This window comes from Synchiropus splendidus, chromosome 1, assembly GCF_027744825.2.
Source record: "Synchiropus splendidus isolate RoL2022-P1 chromosome 1, RoL_Sspl_1.0, whole genome shotgun sequence".
Lineage (NCBI taxonomy): Eukaryota > Metazoa > Chordata > Actinopteri > Syngnathiformes > Callionymidae > Synchiropus > Synchiropus splendidus.
In genome coordinates, this window is record NC_071334.1 from 68,603,835 (window position 1) to 68,626,330 (window position 22,496).

At 44.7% G+C, this 22,496-nt stretch overlaps 1 protein-coding gene across 3 annotated transcripts in view; it reads left to right on the top strand.

Annotated features, from left to right (window-relative positions):
- Window positions 1-1,277: 1,277 nt before the first annotated feature.
- Window positions 1,278-22,496, top strand: part of ap3b1a (adaptor related protein complex 3 subunit beta 1a) — a 44,157-nt gene continuing 22,938 nt past the window's right edge. For 2 of the 3 annotated variants that reach the window (XM_053882506.1, XM_053882515.1), the window contains exons 1-16: window positions 6,302-6,500; window positions 8,091-8,166; window positions 8,245-8,319; window positions 11,028-11,123; window positions 12,158-12,318; window positions 12,698-12,764; window positions 17,226-17,408; window positions 17,548-17,703; window positions 18,981-19,078; window positions 19,139-19,193; window positions 19,258-19,329; window positions 19,389-19,451; window positions 19,513-19,645; window positions 19,704-19,813; window positions 20,207-20,383; window positions 21,307-21,493. In XM_053882506.1, coding sequence (XP_053738481.1) covers window positions 6,337-6,500; window positions 8,091-8,166; window positions 8,245-8,319; window positions 11,028-11,123; window positions 12,158-12,318; window positions 12,698-12,764; window positions 17,226-17,408; window positions 17,548-17,703; window positions 18,981-19,078; window positions 19,139-19,193; window positions 19,258-19,329; window positions 19,389-19,451; window positions 19,513-19,645; window positions 19,704-19,813; window positions 20,207-20,383; window positions 21,307-21,493 — 1,873 coding nt within the window. In that variant the 5' untranslated portion in view covers window positions 6,302-6,336. Of the gene's footprint in view, window positions 1,561-6,301; window positions 6,501-8,090; window positions 8,167-8,244; window positions 8,320-11,027; window positions 11,124-12,157; window positions 12,319-12,697; window positions 12,765-17,225; window positions 17,409-17,547; window positions 17,704-18,980; window positions 19,079-19,138; window positions 19,194-19,257; window positions 19,330-19,388; window positions 19,452-19,512; window positions 19,646-19,703; window positions 19,814-20,206; window positions 20,384-21,306; window positions 21,494-22,496 lie in introns of those variants that run through there. The other variant, XM_053882523.1, reaches the window with a different exon arrangement.

Genomic DNA, 22,496 nt, shown 5'->3' on the forward strand with positions numbered 1-22,496 from the left:
TAGTTTGTAATACCGGGGCACCACAGGGAACTGTTCTCTCTCCATTCCTCTTCACCATTTACACTACGGACTTGAACTATCAGTCAGAGACTTGCCACCTTCAGAAGTTGTCTGATGACTCTGCCATATTTGGAAGTATCAGCAAGGGTGAGGAGACTGAGTACAGGGCTGTGGTGGAGGACTTTGTTTCTTGTTGTGAGTTGAACCATCTGCAGCTCAATGTGGCAAGTCCAAAGAACTTGTGTTGGACCTAAGGACGACCAAGTTTCCATCCAGGGGGGGTCATTGTGGATATGGTCGAAGACTATAAATATCTTGGGGTTCACATAGACAATAAACTGGACTGGGCTCGGAACACCCTTTACAAAAATGATCAGAGTCGTCTCTACTTTTTGAGGAGGCTCAGGTCCTTCAATGTCTGCAGGACAATGCTGAGGATGTTTCATGAGTCGGTGGTGTCCAGTGCAATTCTGTTGGCTGTGGTTTGCTGGGGCAGCAGATGAACGGCGGCGAGCACTAACTGACTCAATAGACTCATCCGCAAACCTGGTGATGTGGTGGGGGTGAAACTGGACTCCTTGGAGACGGTTATGCAGAGAAGGATGCTCCTGAAACTAAGGAGCATCCTGGACATCACCCACCGCCTCCATCAGGTCCTGGTCCAATACAGTAGCACATGGACCAACAGACTGAGACTGCCCAACTCCTTTCTTCCTGTGGCTATAAAAACGTACAATTCGTCCCTGAAAAAAGTACAATGAAGGTTTTTTTTGGCACATTTTCTTTTCTTGAACTGCATTTGTTGCACATTGTTTTTTTAAGATCTTTTGTATCACTTTTTTTGCACTTTATAATCTTATTTCTTGAAAATTTATTGTGATATGTTGTGTACAGAGCATGTTACAAACACAATTTCCCTTGGGATTAATAAAGTTTTTTTAATTCTGATTCTGATGAAATGCATCTGGATTAGACACCTCCAATATGTTTCACTTTCAAAACATATCTTTTGACATAATATTTGCGCCGAATTCTAAAGTGTGCAGGGCAATAATAGCTTCGGTATTCGGCGGCTGAAGATCAAATATTTTTAATTTCCTTTATCTATTTGCGGTATTTGAAAATGTCAATAGACAGACTTCAGTGCAGTGTTGCCCCGTCAACAGAGTTTTCGTAGATCTAGTATTTCCAGATCTGCACTCTACTGTGTGCTCCGAGGGCTGTGCTTCTAGAATACTTAGTTCTATGTCTTTCGTGTCATGTGACAGCCAGCTCACACTTCCGCTACTGCGTGGAAAACTTGGTGGAAATCTCGGAGAACTTTAACTTGCTCCTTACATTTCCTCCTTAAATGAGGCATTTCTGGAGTTAAATAACCGCACAGGAAGTTTCAACGTCTTGCATTTGGCTTTATTAAAGGGTTAGCATGTCGACTACCGCCTTGTACAACGACCACGGAGGAGCGGAGGCTGCCGTGGAGGCTGGGCAGGAGAGCGCCCCGACCTCCTCCTCCGGCTCCGCCGGGGCTGCCTTCGGACTGTTCAGCGCCGACTTTAAAAAGTAAGACACCTCTACACACTTTGCCTTTGGTCTCCGGCGCTAATTCTTTATGTCAGTTCTTGTTTTGGGGGCGGTGTAAACTTTACGTGGCGGAGTGGAGTGTAGCTTTTCTGAGAAGCTAGCAGTAGCTTCTCAGCATCAAGACTAGCTGTGATGGCGACGAGACTTTTTAACCTATCAACCCTCATTGTTCACTAAAGATAGTTCAATGCTGCGCTTAAACAATCTCATCAACATTTTAAGAGTGACACGTGAGTTCAGATAACCAAACAGTACCACGGTGTTTACTAAGTATCTCAAAAGTACAAAGCTTGTGTTGTAGTACTTCGATTTTAAAAATATTCCCATTGTGTCCACTTATTTATTTCATGAAATGCATCTCTGCCTATAAATGAGATCACAAGGTGTGTCAGAGCCTGAGTAACAGTGTGGTTTTCCACCAACATCTGCACCAAACTGACCTGACCAATGAGGCTTTATTGATCTTAAAAACATCAGCGGACGACGAGGATCACAGCCTTGAAGGACAGTTCATGTGTTTCAAAGACAGCTAGTATTCGGTCACAACTTTACAACTTGGTACAAAAGACACCAAATATGTTCCATATAGACTAGTGATGGTCTTCCTGGTACATCTAGCCATTGTCTCCTCCACACAGTTCTATTTCCTAGCCCTGACTGAGCCAGCCTTGTCCAGCACCAGCTCAGCAGCGTCTGAGATGCAACTGTAGCTCTGTTCTGAGTCTCACGGATGGACAAACTCATCTCCAATCACAAAGATAGACAGACCCCTGTTGTCTGTGTTGGGCCCAATAAAATCTGTTTAATCTTTTTCCTCAAAGTCCATCTATGTATGTATGTATCTATCTATCTATGTATCTATCTATCTATCTATCAGTTCCCCAGTTCACCTGGCATCTAGAAGTATACTGAAATCAAGACTCCACGTCTGCACTCTGAACGCACAAGTGGGTCAGCAACAATCACCATCAGATGATTCTCGATGTAGGGAGCTGTGATTTCACATTCCAAGCATTTCTTAGTCATTTTTCCTGAGCTCCTTTAAAGAAGAGTCACTCCTTTGATGATCACATTTCTATACTTGAGCACTCTTTCTGTTGTCGGTTCTGGAAATTTCATTCAGTGTGACTTGGTCTTTAAATAGATTTCTCTTCAAAGCAGCGTGTTCACATGGTAGCACACACAGCACACGTGCCACTATGGCAGACACAGAGCTCACTTCTTGCCATCCCCTTTATACATGTGCAACCCCTGTCACAGTTCAAAGTATCACTCCCCCACTGTGCTCAATTGGAAAAATTGAGTTTGTTATTGAATGTACGTGAAGACCAAAACTCTCTCCAGAGTTTGAGCAGCGTGTTCAGTAACTCAAGGAGGGCTTGTTTTATCCATCACTGTCTCATTTTAATGAGTGATTGTTCTTAAGCACTTATCCACTTCCAAATAAGCATTGGTTTCTCCAACAAACAACTATCGCTGCTGTTGTGACTGCAAATACTGCCATGAGCTTCTGCTCCTGCGAGTCTGTCTGTCAAAAATTGCCTTCTGGCCCAGCTTCTTTTTGGCCCAAGCACTGTAAAGCTGCTGACTTGCTGACCTCTGCTTCCCTTTTATCCTGATTGAGCTACAACTTTTGTTTACTGATGCTGGTGTGAGATGGAGGCCATGTCTGTGTCAGAGGGCTATTGGTGCAAGCCCACACCTACGTGTTCAGGTATTGGATGCAGAGACTTGGAATTGTTGCATATTAATGTTGTGATGGCTTCATTTAATGGAGACTGATGAATAATAGTTGGGTTAATGTGGTAATGAGAACCATGACAGTAGGAGAAAATGGCATCACTGACACACTTGGGATCTTTGTCTTGTTGGAAGGTGAACTGTTGGCTGAGTCTAAGCTCCAGAGCACTCTTCCAGGATTTCTCTGAACATGGCTGAATTGATCCTTCCTTCAATTGCAACCAGTCGTCAGCTGAAAACACCCCCACAGCATGATCTTGCTGCCACCATGCTTCACTGTAGGGATGGTATTGGGCAGAATTGAGGCCAGAAAGTCCAATGTTGGTCTCATCAGCCAAGAGAATCTTATTCCTCAAAGTCTGGGAGTCCTTCATTTGTTTTTTGCCAAACTCCATGCGGGCTTTCATATGTCTTGCACTGACGAGAGGCTTCCGTCAAGCCACTCTGCCATATAGGCCCGACAGATGGAGGGCTGCAGTGATTGTTGTCTTTCTGGAACTTTGTCCCACCTCCTTACTGCATCTCTGGAGCTTAGCCACAGCGATCTTAGGGTTTTTCTTGACCTCCCGCACCAATGCTCTTCGCCCACGATTGCTCAGTTTGGATGTAGGTCTACGGAGAGTTCTGGTGGTCCCAACTGGTGGTGTAACCTTGGCCAGATCTGTGCCTACCCACAATTCTGTCTCTGAGCTCTTCAGGCAGTTCATTCGACCTCATGGTTCTTATTTGCTCTGAAATGCACTGGGAGCTGTCAGGTGTCTAGTATTGACTGGTGTGTCCCTTTCCTGATGCTCACACAGCTGGACTCCAATAAAGGAGTAGAACTGTACCAAGGAGTATCAGAAGAAATGGGCAGCATATGAGTTAAATGTATCACAGCAAAGTGGTCATAATACTTATGACCATGTAATGTTTTAGTTTTTCTGTTTTACATACTTATTGTTTGTACGTATTGTTTCTGCATTTTCCATCAAGATGGGGTCGTTTGTCAACCTTATTGAGGAATAAAATAACTTTTTTTGATTTTAGCAATTATTTGCAATGTACCAAAGAGTGAGAAATGTAGGTGTCTGAATATATATATATATATATATATATATATATATATATATATATATATATATGCGTCTTTGTATATAAAACGTATTTTGATTTAGGTTTGTTTAGTGTCTGATGCCCTCTGGTGTCATCGACACTAGAGGGCAGTAAATCACTATCAATCAAGAGCCAAGACTATATACTGTACATGATAAGAACGTGTTCTGCATCTGTCGAACCTGCCATGATGGTTTAACGCTCTTGTAAGTTACTCTCTATGCATTGCTCAAAGATATAAACAATGATTAGTCAAAATAAAGGGCTCCCTGTTTAGCAGAGTTCATCTAATTAATTTCATGACTAGACTACAGTCTTTTGTTTGATATACTTGATCATATTTCTCTTTAACCATTTAATTATTGCATTTCCTCCATGAACACTATATCTTTCATCAATTCATTTTTCTCTAGACATTCACCATGGCATGAAAAAAAGTGCCATTATTGAAGACAATGAAAACACATCACTCCCTAATGTTTGGAAAACTCACCATCTTTACTGAATTATTAATTAAAAAGAAAGCTAGAACTGCAAACTGATCAACAGTGTTGTTACTCCTTTCCTCCCTGGTGGCCACATTAGGGATCATGACCTCACAATAGTTCTGTTCCTCAGGAAACTCTTAACTTTCTTTTCACTGATATCCATTGCTCATGAAAATGGTTCGTTGGGGAGCTCGAGAAGTAAAGTGACAATGCAGTGTAAAGAAGCATCACATGAATGTGTCACATGTCACATCAGGAGAATGGGGCGACTGAAAGATTCTTTTGTTGGCACGTGATTATAACGCTGCAGCTGCAGCCGAGTCTTTATCACGTTAGCCCTAGCATCTGACCAGCTGCACAGATTCCTGCTGACTCAGCAGCTTCCTCATTTCCTGCCCAAATTTAAATCCTTGTTTTGACTTGATTATCAGGTGCACACCAATAGCAATTATTGTTCACTATTATTGTTTAACGTTTTGCAGCATCATGAAGCTCTCTATCTCACTGAAAAATGACTAGAACTTGTTTTCTCTTCTAAGACTTCTTTTCTCATCAACATGTCCAGCCAAGCTAAGCAGGTGCTGTCTTTCCTCCTCCTTCACTACAAATGCAGCATGCTCTGAGCTGTGGTATCGTAATGGTAGCTCATGGTTCCAGTTTTGAATGATTGGCTTGTGGTACTTACTGATTGATCGGTCCATCGATTAGCTAAATGATCCATTTTCCTCCTCTTGCTGAGGTCAGATCATAGGGGCAGCTGTTCAAGACAAGAAACGGGGACATCTCTTTCTTTAAAGATATTTTTCAATCATGAAGTCATCTTCAAATAGCACATGCCACGCATGTGCTATTTAAACAAACAAACCTGCAAGCATTCCCAGAAAACAGTAACCACAGACAGCTTTCATGCAACAGAAGCAAACACACATCACACACGATGGTGAAGAAAAGTGGAACAAAGACCGCTGAGGTGGGCAGAAACTCCAGGCTTCTGAAACAATTCAGCTGCGGGAGTATGAGAATTTCTGAAGCTTCAGTGACCCAAATTTGTATACAGCTGCGACTCCGACCCAGTGGACCCAGCTATCAGGCCGGTCCTCTACTTCCTCAGCTCACAATTGGAATCATTCCAGGTTCCGGCTTCACAATCTCATCTCAGTTTCCTCACATTCAGCCTTGGTGACGCGTGGAACCACAGCTGGCCCCTCCAGGTGACCACAGTGTAGATAAGACAACCTTCTCCACAACGGCGGTCCGGGTCCAGTGGGCAGTCCTGAGTCATACAAGTGACTTGTCAATAGAGAACTGACATCTTGTGACTGTGGAGGATGACCGCTGGAGTTTCCACTTGTGACAGTTGAGCACAAGACGACTTGTCAACAGAGTCAGCACACAGCCTGGAGGCAGCACACGCACCTTTCCTCTCCTCACCATGGAAGTCAGCTTGTGCTCGCTGCGCTCGGAGGCCGTGGGCGCGGTGAAGACGGCGCTGATATCAGCGGACAACCTGCAACTCTCTCTGAAGACGGAGATCAGTCAGGAAGAACGGGCCCTCACACGCGCGGACGGTAGCCCACAGGATGCGCACAAAGCCGGGTACTGTAGTCTGCCGCCTCACAGAGCATGTGCAGTTGATCTTTTGAACCTTGGAAGCTTTACATTCCCGTCTGGTTCAGAGTTGAATGAATTCACGAACAGCGTGTTTGGTTTCACTTTGAACTGTGAAGGATGAGGATCAGCAACTTCAAATGCACTGCTATCTCCGACTGGCTCAGAGTCGCCAGGGCCGGCTCACCATTACGCAAACTGCTGCTGGTAAACAAGCTATATTTGTTTCTGCCACAAAAATTCTGATGCAGCTTGTTGAAAACAGTGGAAGGGTGATTGGGTGAGGGAAGATGTGGCTATTACACTGCGGACCCGGGCCCATCTTTGCAGGTTTGAGGGGCTCTCTTGGTGACCCTGTTAAACACTGACAACACACTTCAGTCAGTGAAGTCTTCATGATGAAGTGGGGCTTCTTCAATACCACTGACTCTTCCTTGTGAGGCACTTGCACTCTCACACCAGTCAGTTCCATGAGGGAAGCAGTGAAGCAAACCACTAGCTGTTCAGCATTGTGTGTCCTCGCTAGCAGTGGAATGGTGTCATGTGAGTGTGAATAGAATGGAGCTGACAAGAAGAAATGTGCTGAGGGCAGACGTGCATTTTAGTGAGTTAACCAGGGCAAGCTTCAGTGAACCTGTTCTGGGGCTGTACCTCTCATGACTGTCCATCCTGATAAAATCCTCTAAAATAATTTTAGTTGCTGAACGTCCTCCAGCTCTTCTGAGGGAATATAAAGGTCAACTGAATGATCATATGTCAAGGGTTACCTTGTTCTGTCCCAGGGCGTCACCCCAGTTCACCACCTCACTAGTCCTGGAGACATCTTTGCTGCGCTTCACTGAGGTTCTGCTCTGAGTCTCTCCTGGAGGACTGAGTTTCTCCCTCTTGGAGAGGCCAGACAGGTATAAGTCTTGCTATTTGGGTTGCTCCAAATCTGGTGACCACCGGTGAGAGGGGTCACGGCACAGACACTGAGTCCACATTTTTGAAGATGCAGCACTGACACAACTGTACACTCACATCTAACATGACTTGTGTCGTGCTACTTGCACTCAAGTAGTTGCTGATGTCAGCCACCAAAGCGGCTTCCCCCTGCCTCTCTGGTCACAAAAAAAAGTGTCCGGGGTTAGCCGTCATCTCTGGGTCGATCAGAGCCTTCAGAGACTCGTGGATACTTGCTACTATCAGCTTCTTTTCCATTTCACTTGTTCGTAATGTGGGTTGGATAAGAGCTGTGGGAAGACCTGGAGCGGCACATTCGGACTGAACTTTTAACCCCCTCCTCCCTCTTTATCACTAAACCTTTCTGCCCAGCTCTTTTCAGTTTGCTGTGTCACACAGGTGATGTAAACACATGGGTTTCCCTCCTCCCAAAGTGGTAATTTACCATAGATGTTAATGAGTAGTTTTTAATCTTCAGTCTAATTCTCTGTGACCTTTCTGGGGTGAGTTGTTCCAGTTCCTCCAGACTGAAAACAAACTGACTCTTCACTTGTAATCCCCTTCCAGAAGCACTTTTCTCACAACACCTGCAGGTGAGTGGAAGCTAAAGATGCTAACTCTGTTCCCCGCCTACAGAAACGAAGACCTGAAGGAGATGTTGGAGAGCACCAAGGAGTCGCTGAAGCTGGAGGCCATGAAAAGAGTGGTTGGGGTGAGTGAGCGAGGACAGTCAGTGAGTGAGCAAGGTCACTGTTATCACAGGTTTTAATCCCTTTTACCTGGTCTGCAGCTCATCGCCAACGGGAAGAACGCATCCGAGCTGTTTCCTGCTGTGGTGAAGAACGTGGCCAGCAAGAACATCGAGGTATCAAGGACGGATGTGTCGAAACAGTTTTCAGTCTCATAAGAATTCACATTAAGCTTGGCACTTCAGCATCCATTTTTAAGGACGATCTGCCTCTTGAAACTTGGAAAAAAAACAGGCCACCCTGTGAGCACTAGGGTACCACGTGGAAAATACCTCAGCTCAAACTCCTGCAGCCACTTGAACTCCCAAAGAGACTGAATTTAATTAGTCCAGTCAACATTCTGAGCAGCACAAGTCTGACTTGTCGAGTTGTCCACGCGTGAGAGCCACTTCTTGTCGAGTGGGTCGAAGCTGCGCTATCATTTCCCTTTAGATGTCATGAACGTACACATCTTGAAGTCAAGCATGGCGTTTGGTGCTCAAGCCACCTCAGCGTTTGATGTCGAGAAGCAGCAGTTCTACTTTCATTCTCACTTTGTCTCCAAGAGGGAGTCCAGGAACCCTAGGGAGCAAATCAATTTTGGCTACTACAGATGGCTTAGGTGGAATTCAGCTTGGCTACAGCTAGGGGTAGTCTTCCCCCAGAATAGTTGCCCGATGCCTTCAGAGGGATGGAAATCTGGGTGGCTTTACTTCATAGTTTCTCAGATGGAAGGATTTTTCTCTGACCTCGTGGTACACTCAGTGCCCCCTCCTGGCAGCCACCACACCTGCAGGTTAATCCCCCCACAAAAGTCTAAACTCTAACTCTAAAAGCAGAGTAGAGAAAGCTACTTTCACACAAAGATGTTTCCATTCTCTTGTGAGTGATGCGCAGGTGAACCAATTATAGTTGCGAGACCTGTCAGGAGGTTTGAGAAGTGTATGGTTTTCATGTTTTACGGCTAAATTTTATCATTCATCAGTGAGCAAACTGAACATTTTATATGTGGCCTGGCTGTAACTCTGGAATATAACTTAAATATAGCCACTCAAGGCGGAAGACCACTGCTCTTTTGTCATTACACAGTATTACTGCTAAATGTATGTTATTGATATAGTTTGGATTTGAAGTATGACGCAGGCAAGAGGCTTCTACTAGGTTTTGAGGACTAAAAGCTTCTTCAAGGTTTCATTGACATAAGTTTACAACGAAGGAATGAACACAGCACTCCTTGATTGGTGGTTGTAATTACGGTTTAACACCTGTCTCTGTGTTCCCATGAGCCATAATCCATAAGCTAATACTTGAATCACTTATAGAGTATGAACCTGTGGGGAGGAGCTGGTCTCAGATTGTGCGGCTTCTGTTTTTCCTTCGCTAATTCATGTGAGGTCTCAGCCGCTCATGCCGACTCCGGCAAATGACGGAGCGCCTGGCGTCTCGAAAGGCTCTCTCATGTCCAGATATTGTGAATATTGATTAGCGGCACGGAATAATGAGGCAGCAGGAGAAGCAGGGCGTCTGTTCGAGAGCCGGCACTGTGCAGCGAGCTCTCGGCTGAAGCGGCTCGTGGCAGGGGCGGTGGAGCAGGTGGGTGGAGGTAATTGACAGCAGAGTGGCCACAGTCACGTCTCTGCTCTTCCAGCTCGTACACACCAGCTGCTCAGGACCGGCTTTCTGCTTCTGGCTTCTGTTCCTGCAGCAATGCTCCCCAGAAATTCTCTTCCTCCTGTTTGCTCTCATCGTCCACCCGTCTTCTGGTTGCAGCTGTTGAGGATCACAGAAATCCGTCTTCTTTATCGTTACTTTCCAACATCTGGGAAGCAATGGCCCCTCAGGGTGAAGCGACCATTATTAAAGCACCATTTCTTCTGCGTAGGTGGCACCTTATGCCAAAGCCATGAACTTCTTCAACCTCTTCTCTGGGAATTCAAATGCATGCCCTGCACTGGCCACAATTCTCATCTCCTGGTTCTGTCTTGTCCATGACAAAATGCTCACACCACTTGCCCTGGCTTCTCTCGATTTGGAGAGCTTATGGGTGACCGATCTTTGATCCTTTAAACCCTCGAAGGGTGCTCGTTCTGGCCATTTCGATCTACTACCTCTTTTGCTGGGCCGTTACAGGGACTCAGGTTTGAGGGATGCAACACTGTCCTTCACCCCCTTTTCTTCCTGACTAGCAAATCACGCCCTGTTTCAGTGTCAGTGACACAAAGACAAGAAGTAGACAGTCAGAGTCATAGTCATGTAGTGAAGTTTAGAAACCTCTTATGGATCATGTCGGCTGAAGAATGTAAGAAATGGGCTACTCGGTGAACCCTTGACACCCAGCACGTGATAGGTCTCCGGTTCACCCTGCACCCTGGGCGACCTCCCAGCTATCCTGATTTTGCATTTCAAAAACATAGTTTAGCTTCAAATGAAATCTGCTGCAGCCTTGATTTACTGAGCTGCTGCACTCTTGAGACATATTTATTGGTCATATGTTGTCATCTGGACCACGTGTCAAACCTTGTGGTCCTCCATCACTGCTTCAGAAAGTTCTGACTCTTGTTTCTGTTGCCTCTAATTGTTATTAATTCCAGACATTAGCCGCTAAGTGCTAACGATGAGTGAGAACTCCTGGAGTCCAGCAGGTCAATAGTGAATTAGCAAACAGACGGGTGCTAATGTGCTCCTTCAGTCACTGTGTCGTGTTGATTGCATTTAGTTAGCCTTTAAAAAAAATGAATGTTTGTCGTTTCATGCGTGACGTAGTATGTCTCATGTTGTAGATATGGATTAATCAATTAACAACATATGCCGTGTTAATAAGGTTCATTCTTCTTGTCCACTGCAGTTGAAGAAGCTGGTGTACGTCTACCTGGTCAGGTACGCTGAGGAGCAGCAGGATCTCGCCTTGCTGTCCATCAGCACCTTCCAGCGAGCACTCAAGGTAAATCCTTTTTATCACAGTACTGTTGCCCTCCTTTCCTGCCTGGGTTTAACTTTGATCTGTTCTTTGAATGCTCCATGGTTGCTGTCCTCCATCTCCAACTTCCTGGGTTCAACTCTGTCTTTCCTCTCCTGGTGCCCCCTAACTTTATCTCTAAATTTCTCACATGCTCCTCATAGATTTATTTCTGGTTATTATTTGTGTTGTCCTTTCTCCCAATGACCACCTCAGTGTCTTCATCTCTGCCTCTTCCGGCTCCTGAGTCTCTGAACGCACTACTTTCCTGTAAAGCAACGTCACAGTTGTCTCCACCCTGCTGCATTCTCTTTTTCACCTCCTTTACGTTTGTCCCTCACTCTGATGATTGACATGAATACTTTCACCATCACTCTGTCATCATCACTCCCCCTCTCATTCAGGCTTGCCTTCTGTCTGTCAATCAATAAATTATAAATTTAATGTAAATGTATTTACCTTGCAAAGAGATACAAAAGTAACATTGGAAGAAGACTGGTTGTTTATAGTTAGCTATTCATTTGCCCTGAGAAGAATTTAACATGAAATTAGTGTTAAGACTCGAGATGTGAAGTGTGTTTGTTTGGCAGGTTTGTCAGCTTTTGTCATGTAAATATTCATATCCTGAGGCTCTGTGATGCAGCGGTTGCTGCGCCGGTCTGCCAAATGCTCAATGGTTTGATTCCAGCTTCAGGAAACTCAGAGTGAACCTGTGTGGAGTTTTTACTGTTACCTGTGCTAATGTGGGTTTTCCTCCAGGCACTATGGTTTAATCCCACGGTTCAGAAAGAGTGGCCTTTGACTCTGTAGGTGTGAGTGTGTGTGAGAGAGGAAGTCTTGACCAGCTTAGACCTAGATCAGGTTCTGTCCAGAGTGTCCCCCTCACGCCTGAAATGTGGGGAAACTTAACCGTACCAAAGGCATCACATGTTTTGCTGTGTAACCTGATGGAGTTGGTGTTTCAGAAGGAGACGAGGCACAGGTGGTTGTAATGTTTCTGTCACTCATCTTTCTTTCAGGATCCCAACCAGCTGATCCGCGCCAGCGCTCTGAGGGTTCTGTCCAGCATCCGCGTCCCCATCATCGTCCCCATCATGATGCTCGCCATTAAGGAGGCGGCCACCGATCTGTCTCCGTACGTCAGGAAGACCGCATCACACGCCATCCAGAAGCTCTACAGGTGAGCCGGGAGATCACCCAGTCCTGCAGCACGAGCGCTCACCTGGTTTTGAGTCCGTCAGCTCCTGAGCTCAAGGAGTCTTCAGCGACCTGTAAATGTGACTGAGTCTTGTCATCGTCCATGATTGATCTGCCAGAGCAGACGATTGAGCTTGATCAGTTGTTCTTATGTAAAGTTCTTTTTGCGCTTGTGTCTGGTTTTAAATCATCATTTATTGTTTAAACAACAGCCAGCCACGGTTCACCAGGCATCCGACTGAACCCATTAGACCTTGAAGGTTCTGTGTGGCATTACTGACAAGGCTTCATGCTCCTCATTTGCTAACCATGTCTGAGTTAATGTGTTCCTCTGAGTGACACTTGATCCTCTCTGCCTTCAGTCTTGATCCGGAGCAGAAGGAGCAGCTGATCGAAGTCATTGAGAAACTGCTGAAAGACAAAAGCACGGTGAGTAAAGAGAAAGCAAATATGAGCCTGTGTGGACGCTGAACAGATGATGCAATATTGTTCCCATGTTCCCTGAAGGCAGCAAATACTTAAAAAAAGTGCATATTCTCTCTCTCTCTCTCTCTCTCTCGCGCGCTCTCTCTCGCTCTCTCACATGGATCTGTGTACATGATGTGAAAAAATGAACTTTAAATCATTTTAATTCAGACACGTTTTTATATATCTCTTCAAGGTGGCAAAAATAGAAAATTATTGAAAATAGTGATCTGCAATGACAGGTAATGATTGGCATTCACCGATCACACTGAAATCGCCAATCATGATCGGTGCCCGGTCAATGGGAGCATCCCTAGTATATATTATATTTATATATTTCATATTAAACATTAAATACAGAAAACCTATGGAAACAATACAATAAGTGTAAAACAAAAATAAAAAGCATGGTCACTAAATAAAAAAATACATACAGTATATTGAATTAAATGAGTAGCTTCTTGTTACATTGAAGAGGACATGAAAAAGAAAAACTGATCACAATACTACTTTAAAGTCGGAAGTGGACAAGTGATAGGAGTAGCTCTTCTTCATCTAGCCACTGAGTGGCGCTGCATCCAAGCGGTCGTGCGGCTCTCCGTGCAGCCCATCTACGCCACTTAAACCTGCTCTTCTTCAGATGCTGCTGGTTATAGCTCCACTTTTCTCTCTCCTTCTCGTGTCACTTAATTTTTTTCATATTTAAATCAGGAGCGTTCCTGGACCGGTAGACACAGAGGCCACGAGTCGACGAGTTAATGTTCCACAGGTCACGCTCAGTGTGTGTCGTCAACACTGGTCGTCACACAGACTGAAACGGGGGCCTGGAGGTGGGCGCAGAGCCCGGGACCAGATGCAAAGCATATTTAGCAGCAGTCACTAACAAAGACGGATGACTTCTGGTCATCCTGGACACAGTCTGGACACACACATACACACTCAAAGAATCAGTCGGTGATCAACTGTGAATAACAGAGTGGACACTAGATAATCTTCAGTTTTATGGTGAGCTGGCACTCTTCTTATTTATTTTCGTGGGCGAGTCCTCTGACTAGGACATGGGTGGAAGTTCAGGGGTTCAAGATCTGCGTGCTCTAAAACACGGTTGAGTTGGCCAATCTATATGGCTCCTCTTCAGGTGCTGAAGTGAGCCTCCTGCTCCTCTGAGGACTAATAATTGCTGCGAAAATTAATACATTAAAAATGACTTAGAAAAATCACTTTTATATATATACAAATCATTCTGATAAACAATAAATAAATTATAGCACGTGCAAGATATGTCTTCTATTTGGGAGACAATGCTCATTTTAAGGCAAAAAAATGAAGTGATCGAGTGAAACGTATGCTATTAGACGTATCAAAATGAAAAAATCAAGTTGCCAATGCATTGAGTTGGTTACTGTTGTACATATAATTTCAGAAGAGTAATAATCAAACATTTATTTAGTTGTTTTAGTTTTAGTTTAGTTTTTTAATTGGTTCCCTCTCTTTCCCCATTTTTTGTAGTTTTAATTATTGAGCTATCTAGTCACTTATTAACTGATTTAATATTAAAAAAAAAAACAATCTTCGCATTTTATTTTATTTTTTTGGTGTTCTCAGACAAATTTCCCTTCACAAATAACTTTCGTGGTTTTCTTTGGCACCAAAATTTTGTGTTTCCCTGACACAAATAAATCATTGTGTTGAAAGACTTGTTTAAATGATGAAAGGGATTGTGTTAACGTCCCTGTGAGAGAAGAAAACGCCTCCTCCTTCTGACGTTCAACACCACAGACGCTTGGTTAAATGGCTATGTAACAGTGGAGGGGAGGGTCTTCTTCTGAAGAGAGGCTGTGATGACAGAGACAACATAGGAGTTTGTGCAGCTGTTTTACCGTGATGGATCTATTATGCCGCCATTACAAGATAAATGATCGATCCCTCCCGTCCACAGAATTGAAATGAGAAGAGAGATGGGGCTTTGGGGGGGGTGGCAAGGGGAAGGTGAGGTGGCCATTAATTTAAGAGAAGAAGGAGGAAGCAGGAGAGGAGAGGATGGGCCGACCCCGCATCGGGCCATCAATCACGGCGCCGTGTTGTCTCTGGCGTGATGACCCAGCACCGCCGCCTCTCCGGCGCCCTAATTAGAATTCATAGCCAAATAGATGCGAGGAAACGGTTTCATAATTTTATAGGAAATTTATTGTTATTAGAAGAACCATTTGCTTAGTGTGATTTTTCCATTACCGGCTTGTCACACCGGCTGGATAATGTGGAGGGGGAGGGCGAGAGGGGACCCGCCTAGATTGGGGTGTCAGTTTTGTTGATGGCACGTGCAGTTTACCTTGGAGCAGCTTCTAATGGGGGAAGTTGCTGGATGATCCACGGAAGCCTCACAGGCTGGATCCCGCCATAATAACCTCAGAGACAGCAGCAGCCCAGAGAGGACAGGCGGCGCTCTCCTCTCTGCTCTCATTTGCCGCGACGTTTCAACCACCTTGGCGTCCTGCTGTGGTCATATGATGTCGCTCGAATATCCCTGACCGAGGACTCGCTCCGCCCACTTGACTGAATCTACATCCTGCACCTAATCAGCTGCTCCTACTATAGACATGTCTTCCAAGGAAAAAAAGGAAATGACACCACTGTTGGTGTCAGTCATCACAGGTTGTAGTGTAAGTAATGTGAGTCACTTAGATGTGTAGGATTCAGAGCGACTCGATCAGACCTATATCCTGTCAAGTAACTCAAGTCATTGTGACTCAGATGCGTGGCATTCAGTGAGATTTAGTAAGATCTGAATCCTGTCAAATTATTCAAGTCACAGTGACTTACTTAGATGTGTGGAATTCAGAGACTCTCCTGTGAGTGCCTTGATTTCCTCTGGCTGTATGATTCGGACCCGAATCGTCGTTGCATTGTTGCTTTTGCTGAGCATCTGAAAACTCGGTGCCTGATCTGTCCTGGCTGAAAGTGTGTCATTTTAGTGATACGGTTTGTCCTTACAATGTCTACAAGTCTGTTGCTCGGTCAGAAGTGTGTGGAGATATTGGGGAAGACTTGTGTCGCTAAAATTCAATTCTTGATCCTTTGAGCGTTAGTTTGTGATGGAGACACAGAAGAGACAGAGGTGTGCTGCCTCTGCAGGCTTTAATTGAGAAGACCACGTCCCCCTCTCCTCTCGGGCTTCCTCGCTCGCCTTCCATGTATTAATGCGCCGGCATGGCGCTCGGTCCGGGTGGAAACCCATTTGGTGGCTAAATGAGTTTGTTTCTTCCAGCAATGACGGTGGTTGATTATTTTGTGTCTCCGCCGCTGCCTCGTCCTCCAGCACGCTCCCCTGGAGTTTTCCCCTCAAATGAGTTTCCTGTCTGCAAATAGATCGTTTTCATCAGCGTGGGTTTAAGAGGAAGGCCGCATGCAATTATTGAGGCCGGGAATGGACCGGAGCAGCGGATCACAGCGCTCAGTGTGTCACAGCTGAAGCTGTTAAGTGATCTTTGTCTCTCGTGATCACAATTTTAATTACACATCTACTTGCTCCTTGTTCTTCTACATTCTAGCTCCCTAACTTCAGTTATCTCTTCCTAATGTATTTTCCTGTCTGAATTTATGTCATTAACATGATGATTGTGTGTTTTCAAGTCTTAAGATTACTCCCTGTTTTATGCAATTCAATCTATTTGGTCCAAGAAGGATTTATTGAATGTGACATCATGACATTAGAAAATGTGTTGGAAGGTCGGTTTGGGAGTGTTGTTCAACATTTTACCGTGAGTTGTGCTCAAAACCATGCTGCAACTGACATTAGGAGTGAGAGACACCACCAGGCTGCTCAGTCCTTCCCACATTTGCGCTGGTCTTGTCTCTGATCAACCGGCAGAAAAACTGAAGAATAGAAGTTTGTTTTTGAGATGAGTTCAGAGTTTAGATTTCAGGGTTTCCACCACCATCTTCTCACTTTCTGTAGGACAAAATGGTCGACAATTGTGTTTCCTGAAGAAAAGAAGTTAAGTTAAGTTGTTAAGTCATCTCAGGTGTAAAAGAATAACCTATTATATATATATATATATATATATATATATATATATATATATATATATATATATATATATATATATATATATATATATATATATATATATATATATATATCAATAGAAAGACATGTTTGACCATCACAAGCGTCTCGGAAAACAAGTTAGAAAACTGACCTTGGTGACCTCCAAAAATGTAATTTTTCATGTGGTGGTCATATTATTTTGGTCATGTGTTCATTTCTAGTTTCGCCGACTAATTCTGTGAAAGGTTGTCGATGTTTCACTTATGAAACGAATCCCTGGTGTTCCTCGGCTCTTGAACTGTGGTGTTCACGTGGCCATATTGCTCATCTACTGTACTGGAGGCAGAATGATAAGTGTCCCTCCATCCCTTCTTCAGCTGGTGGCCGGCAGTGTGGTCATGGCCTTTGAGGAGGTTTGCCCGGATCGCATCGACCTGATCCACAAGAACTACAGGAAGCTGTGCAACCTGCTGGTGGATGTGGAGGAGTGGGGCCAGGTGGTCATCATCTCCATGCTGACCCGTTACGCCAGGACTCAGTTCGTCAGTCCCTGGAAGGAGGTGAGAAAGCGGCGAGACCAAACATTGTTTTTAGTTTGTTTGTTGTCTGGCTGCACACTACTGTAAACTACCGACTGTTGACTATTTTGTCCTCATAAATTGGGATATAGAATGTAAGCCTCATGGTTTCCTCTCCTAGGGAGCCGAGTTTGACGAGAACAACGAGAAAGCGTTCTACGACTCGGACTCGGAGGGGAAGAGAGGCCCTGCGGAGGAGAAGCCCTACATCATGGATCCGGATCACCGACTTCTCCTGAGGAACACCAAGCCTCTCCTGCAGAGCCGCAACACAGCGGTGAGTCCTTCTGTGTCGCGTATTCAAAGTTTATTTTGAGCGTTGTGGGAAATGAACCCGCAGAGCCGCCTCTGCTATGAGCTCTTAAGATTGGAAGGTAGAGTGCGAATCTCCATCACCGCGCACTCTCAAGGTCTCTGTCGCCGCGTGTCAGCGCCGGGAAAAATGTGCCTAAATGAAAGTGTTGATTAAAATGTGACGTGCTGCGTCTTCCTGCAGACAGCGCGGTGACATCCTCCATCTTCATCCTCGCCTCAGCAGCTCGTCTTCTCACTGCAGCAATGGACACCTCTCGCTCTCCAACGCCACGCTGAAAAATTACCTTTATTCAGTCTTTGCTCCGCGGTGGACTTTCACATTAAAGTCGTGGCTGCTGCTCGAACATTTAGGCGCTACTGTGAGGGTCTTTGGTGACTTCAGGATCTCTTTACTGCTTTGTTTCTGTGTGGGTCTGATCAGTAACACCTCTTATTCTGAGATTCTGGCTGTTGTTCTGGCTGGGTTGATGAAGAAAGAGCTGAGACAAAAGAGCTCTCCATTGGGAAGAACAAAAGGTTTTCTTTGTCGAGTCTGGAGAGAAGCACAATGATCCATGAGAGACTCAGGATAGAACCACTACTCCTCTGAGAGATGATAGGTGAGGTGTTAATCTTGGAGGCGGCCCTGGGGCAGACCCTGGACCCACTGGAGAGATGATGTCTCTCAGCTGAACACCTTGGTGAAGAGCTGCAGAGAGGAAAGTCCGGACTTCTCTACTGCCCACAACCCGATCTTGGATAAGAAAATTAAGTGTTCGGAAGTTGAGATGTTCACCAACAATGGATCATGGACAATGACTCAAACAAAAAGAACCGAAAAACCTGTATCATCATCCCAGTATAAATCTAGCCTGGAGTGCTGAATAAAACTGTTGGCATCCGAAAATGAGTGTCAAAAAATGTGGATGAAGTACTAAAATTCCCAAAGAAAGTTGTGAGCTACCTTTTCAAGGAAAGTTTTGGCAAGTTTTTCAAGGTGATGTTGTGGTCCTGAGACTTCAGTACATGGTCGTCTAGTAACTCTGTCATCTTTGATATGTACATCTAACTCTATTGAGATAGAGTTTTTAACTCTACTAAGCAAATGTTCTTTTTGCTACTGATGGCATTGTGACCATTGTGAAGGTCAATATTCCAATATTCTTGAGGTTCCACTCCATGGGGAGCATGGCGCTGCCTGTATTACAGTTGTGTTACACTGCCTTTGGTGAAGCATCTCGTGTAATCATGTGACCTCAGGTGGTTATGGCGGTGGCTCAACTCTACTGGCATCTGGCCCCCAAACATGAGGTCAACATCGTCACCAAGTCGCTGGTCCGACTCCTGAGAAGCCACAGGTGATCGCTGGTGAGTTAGTCTGCAGCCCGCTGGGGTTTCTGACAGTGGTGTTGTTGCAGAGAGGTCCAGTTCGTCGTGCTGCAGAACATCGCCACCATGTCCATCCAGAGGAAGGTAAGGATGGGAACGCTCTCTCTGGAGGTTCAGGGTGACTAACAAGGATCTGGTTTCTGGCCAGGGAATGTTTGAGCCGTACATGAAGAGCTTCTACGTCAGGTCCACCGACACCACACACATCAAGACGCTGAAGGTAATGATCAGCGCAGTCTGTGTTGGAGCATGAGAATTAAGCAAGTTTGGTGTTTGCAGCTGGAGATCCTGACCAACCTGGCCAACGAAGCCAACATCTCCACCATCCTGAGAGAGTTCCAGGTTAGTCTTTCTTCACAGGTGGTTTTGTTCGTGGCACCACGTCACCACTCTGCTCCCACAGACCTATGTGAAGAGTCAGGACAAGGCATTCGCAGCCGCCACCATCCAGGCCATCGGCAGGTGCGCCACCAACATCACAGAGGTGACGGACACGTGTCTGAATGGCCTGGTGCTGCTGCTGTCCAACAGAGATGGTGAGACGACCCGTCCGCGTGGAGAAGAGGTATGATCTAAACTGGTCTGGTGTTGCAGAGACGGTGGTGGCAGAGAGCGTGGTGGTGATCAAGAAGCTGCTGCAGACCCAGCCCACGCAGCACAGCGACATCATCAAGCACATGGCCAAGCTCTTCGACAACATCACAGTACGCCTCGTCTCGCTCGTACCTGAGTGTCGTGGTTGCACTAGTGCAACTAACGTCTCGCTAATGACAGTTCATTAAGAGAGACAGAGTGAAGGAGCGGCAGCCACGCTTCATGACGGTCTACGTCGCTTCTACAGCTGTGTTTACTCTCATGCTTTCTGGTGCCACACACAGTCTCCATGGCTGCTGTTGATGGTGCTTCTCTTTCTACTGTTACATGACCCGTATTAGTAAAGTTCAGAGGTGCAATATTGTTCTCTTCTGTTCTTTCTCTTCGTCTCTTCTTCCGTCACTGCTGCGATCAGATATTCATCGTCATTCCTGCTTCATATGTTCATTCTCCATGTGCATCTGGTTTATTTCAACCTCACAACGGGATGTGTCCTCCTGCAGGTTCCGATGGCTCGGGCCAGCATCCTGTGGCTGATGGGAGAATACTGCGACAGAGTTCCGAAGATCGCCCCTGACGTCCTCCGTAAAATGGCCAAAACGTTCACGTCGGAGGAGGACATCGTCAAGCTGCAGACAGTCAACCTGGCGGCCAAGCTCTACCTGACCAACTCCAAGCAGGTGCAGACATTAGCGCAGCAAGATGATAATCACCTCAGATGGGTCAGTTCTGGGCTCATAAACCTGCCTCGAGACGCCCCATTACTTCGGCACTTGCGTTTAGGTATTTTCAGGAAATGTTCTGTGAGAAGCAACAACGACTCTTGAGTCTCGATCTGGCGCTGATGTGATGTGACGGCTCGGATGGTCACGACCAGAGCCGGAGTCCTGCTGTAGCACCGGAGACAGATTTAAAGTCCAGTAGCTTTGATATTACATATGAATAAGTAATGTGTGCATTTTTCCAGATCGTGTATTTTTTTTTAATTCTATGAAAACAACTTTGTTACTAGTGCAAAAGAGAACTCAAGAATCAGAAAAGTCAATAATCATCTTGTTGGAAAAAGGTTGAAGAAAATGGACAGAACTACTACTACTGGAAAAGACTTTTTCCAGTTACAATTATTAAATAATAATCAATTCCTTAATATAAACAAAACATTACAGTAATTGAAGATTGTAATATTACTGTTTTTTTTTTACTTGAATTAAAATGAAAAATAATTAAATTAGAAGAAATTTTTATTTCATTTGTGACATTCCTCAAACAAACTTGAAAATAACAATAAATTCCAAATCTATCTTGTGAATTATTATAATAATTATATATCTTATAAATTAGAGGATGAATTGGATGAAAATGACTCGGTTCATTGAAATCAAGTAATTTTTTATATTGCAAAAGTGATTTGCCAATTTTTTTTAAAAAAATCTGCTATAAATAAAACTGAGATGAATTAATAAAGAAAAAAATATTTCAGAAATTAATGTATGTTGAATAATACATAAAATTAGTACAGTGTAAAGTACAGTGTCAAAGAAATGCACTGTCCTGGTTAGGTGGCCTTCATGTGACCATGTGCTTTCTTCACCTTCCCCTCCAGACCAAGCTGCTGACCCAGTACATCCTGAACCTCGGCAAGTACGACCAGAACTACGACATCAGAGACCGAACCCGCTTCATCCGGCAGCTGATCGTGCCGAGCGAGAAGAGCGGCGCTCTCAACAAGTACGCACGGCGGATCCTCCTGGCGCCCAAGCCCGCCCCGGTGCTGGAATCAGCCTTCAAAGGTGCTGGAGACACTTGCAGCTAATCTCAGGGAATAGATGAGATTTCACACAAAGACCCCGCTAATACCCGAGGGATGACGCTAATGAGCCTCCGCTGCCCGTCGCATGTAAAGTTGCCTTCATTATTCCATGGCGTCCGACTCTCAAGGGCGAGGAGGTCAGGCGCGTTTAGCTCGGGCTAATCAGTCAGCTGAATCACTGAGCTAATGTTGACACTATTGCACTCGGAGCGGCGGCGAGGAACTCTCGTCACGAGTGATCTTCCTCCAGGAGTAATGAAACTGTTAATATTCCCTGGTCGTTCACACGTACTGGAAGCCCCCATTGTTCCTGTCACTCTTCATTTCCTACCTCTGTCTTTTTTGACTCTTTTCTACCCTTCTTCCATTTACCTCACCTGAGGTACCTTGGACCACGCCTGGACTTTCTTATTCTTATTCAGATCAGTTGTGTTTGCAGCTCTTCTTTGTTAGTTTTCTTCTTTTTGTTGCCTTATTCATACTCCTATTGTTTTTGGATTAATCTTTATTTTCTTCTTCTTATTCTATACCTTTCTTTATTTTTCCAGGAAAGGAAACCGATCCAAATATAATTATTAAGCAATATATACAAATCAACTTCAACAAACTTTAACCAGAAGGTTGCCAAAAATTGACTGAAAAAACATTTTTTAAACAATATAAAGTCGACCAAGTGAATGGCAAACTCGCGTAATAGTGTGGTACTCTAGATTATGTCTGGAAAGTACGTTAGCGGTCATGGAGAAGTGAGCTGAGGTCATTGAAGGTGACACATTTGTGATTTGTGACTGGTCTGTGAGTGTTCAGGTGATGGGTCCTGCTTGTTGGAAAGAGCCAACTCATTATTCCACAGTCTTATTCTTCTTATTCTACTTCATATTCTTCTTCTTGTTCATATTCTCCTTTGTGTTTTTATGCTTCTTTTCCTTATTTATTTATTTTATATTATTTACTTATGTATTTATCTTATTCTAATTGTTGTT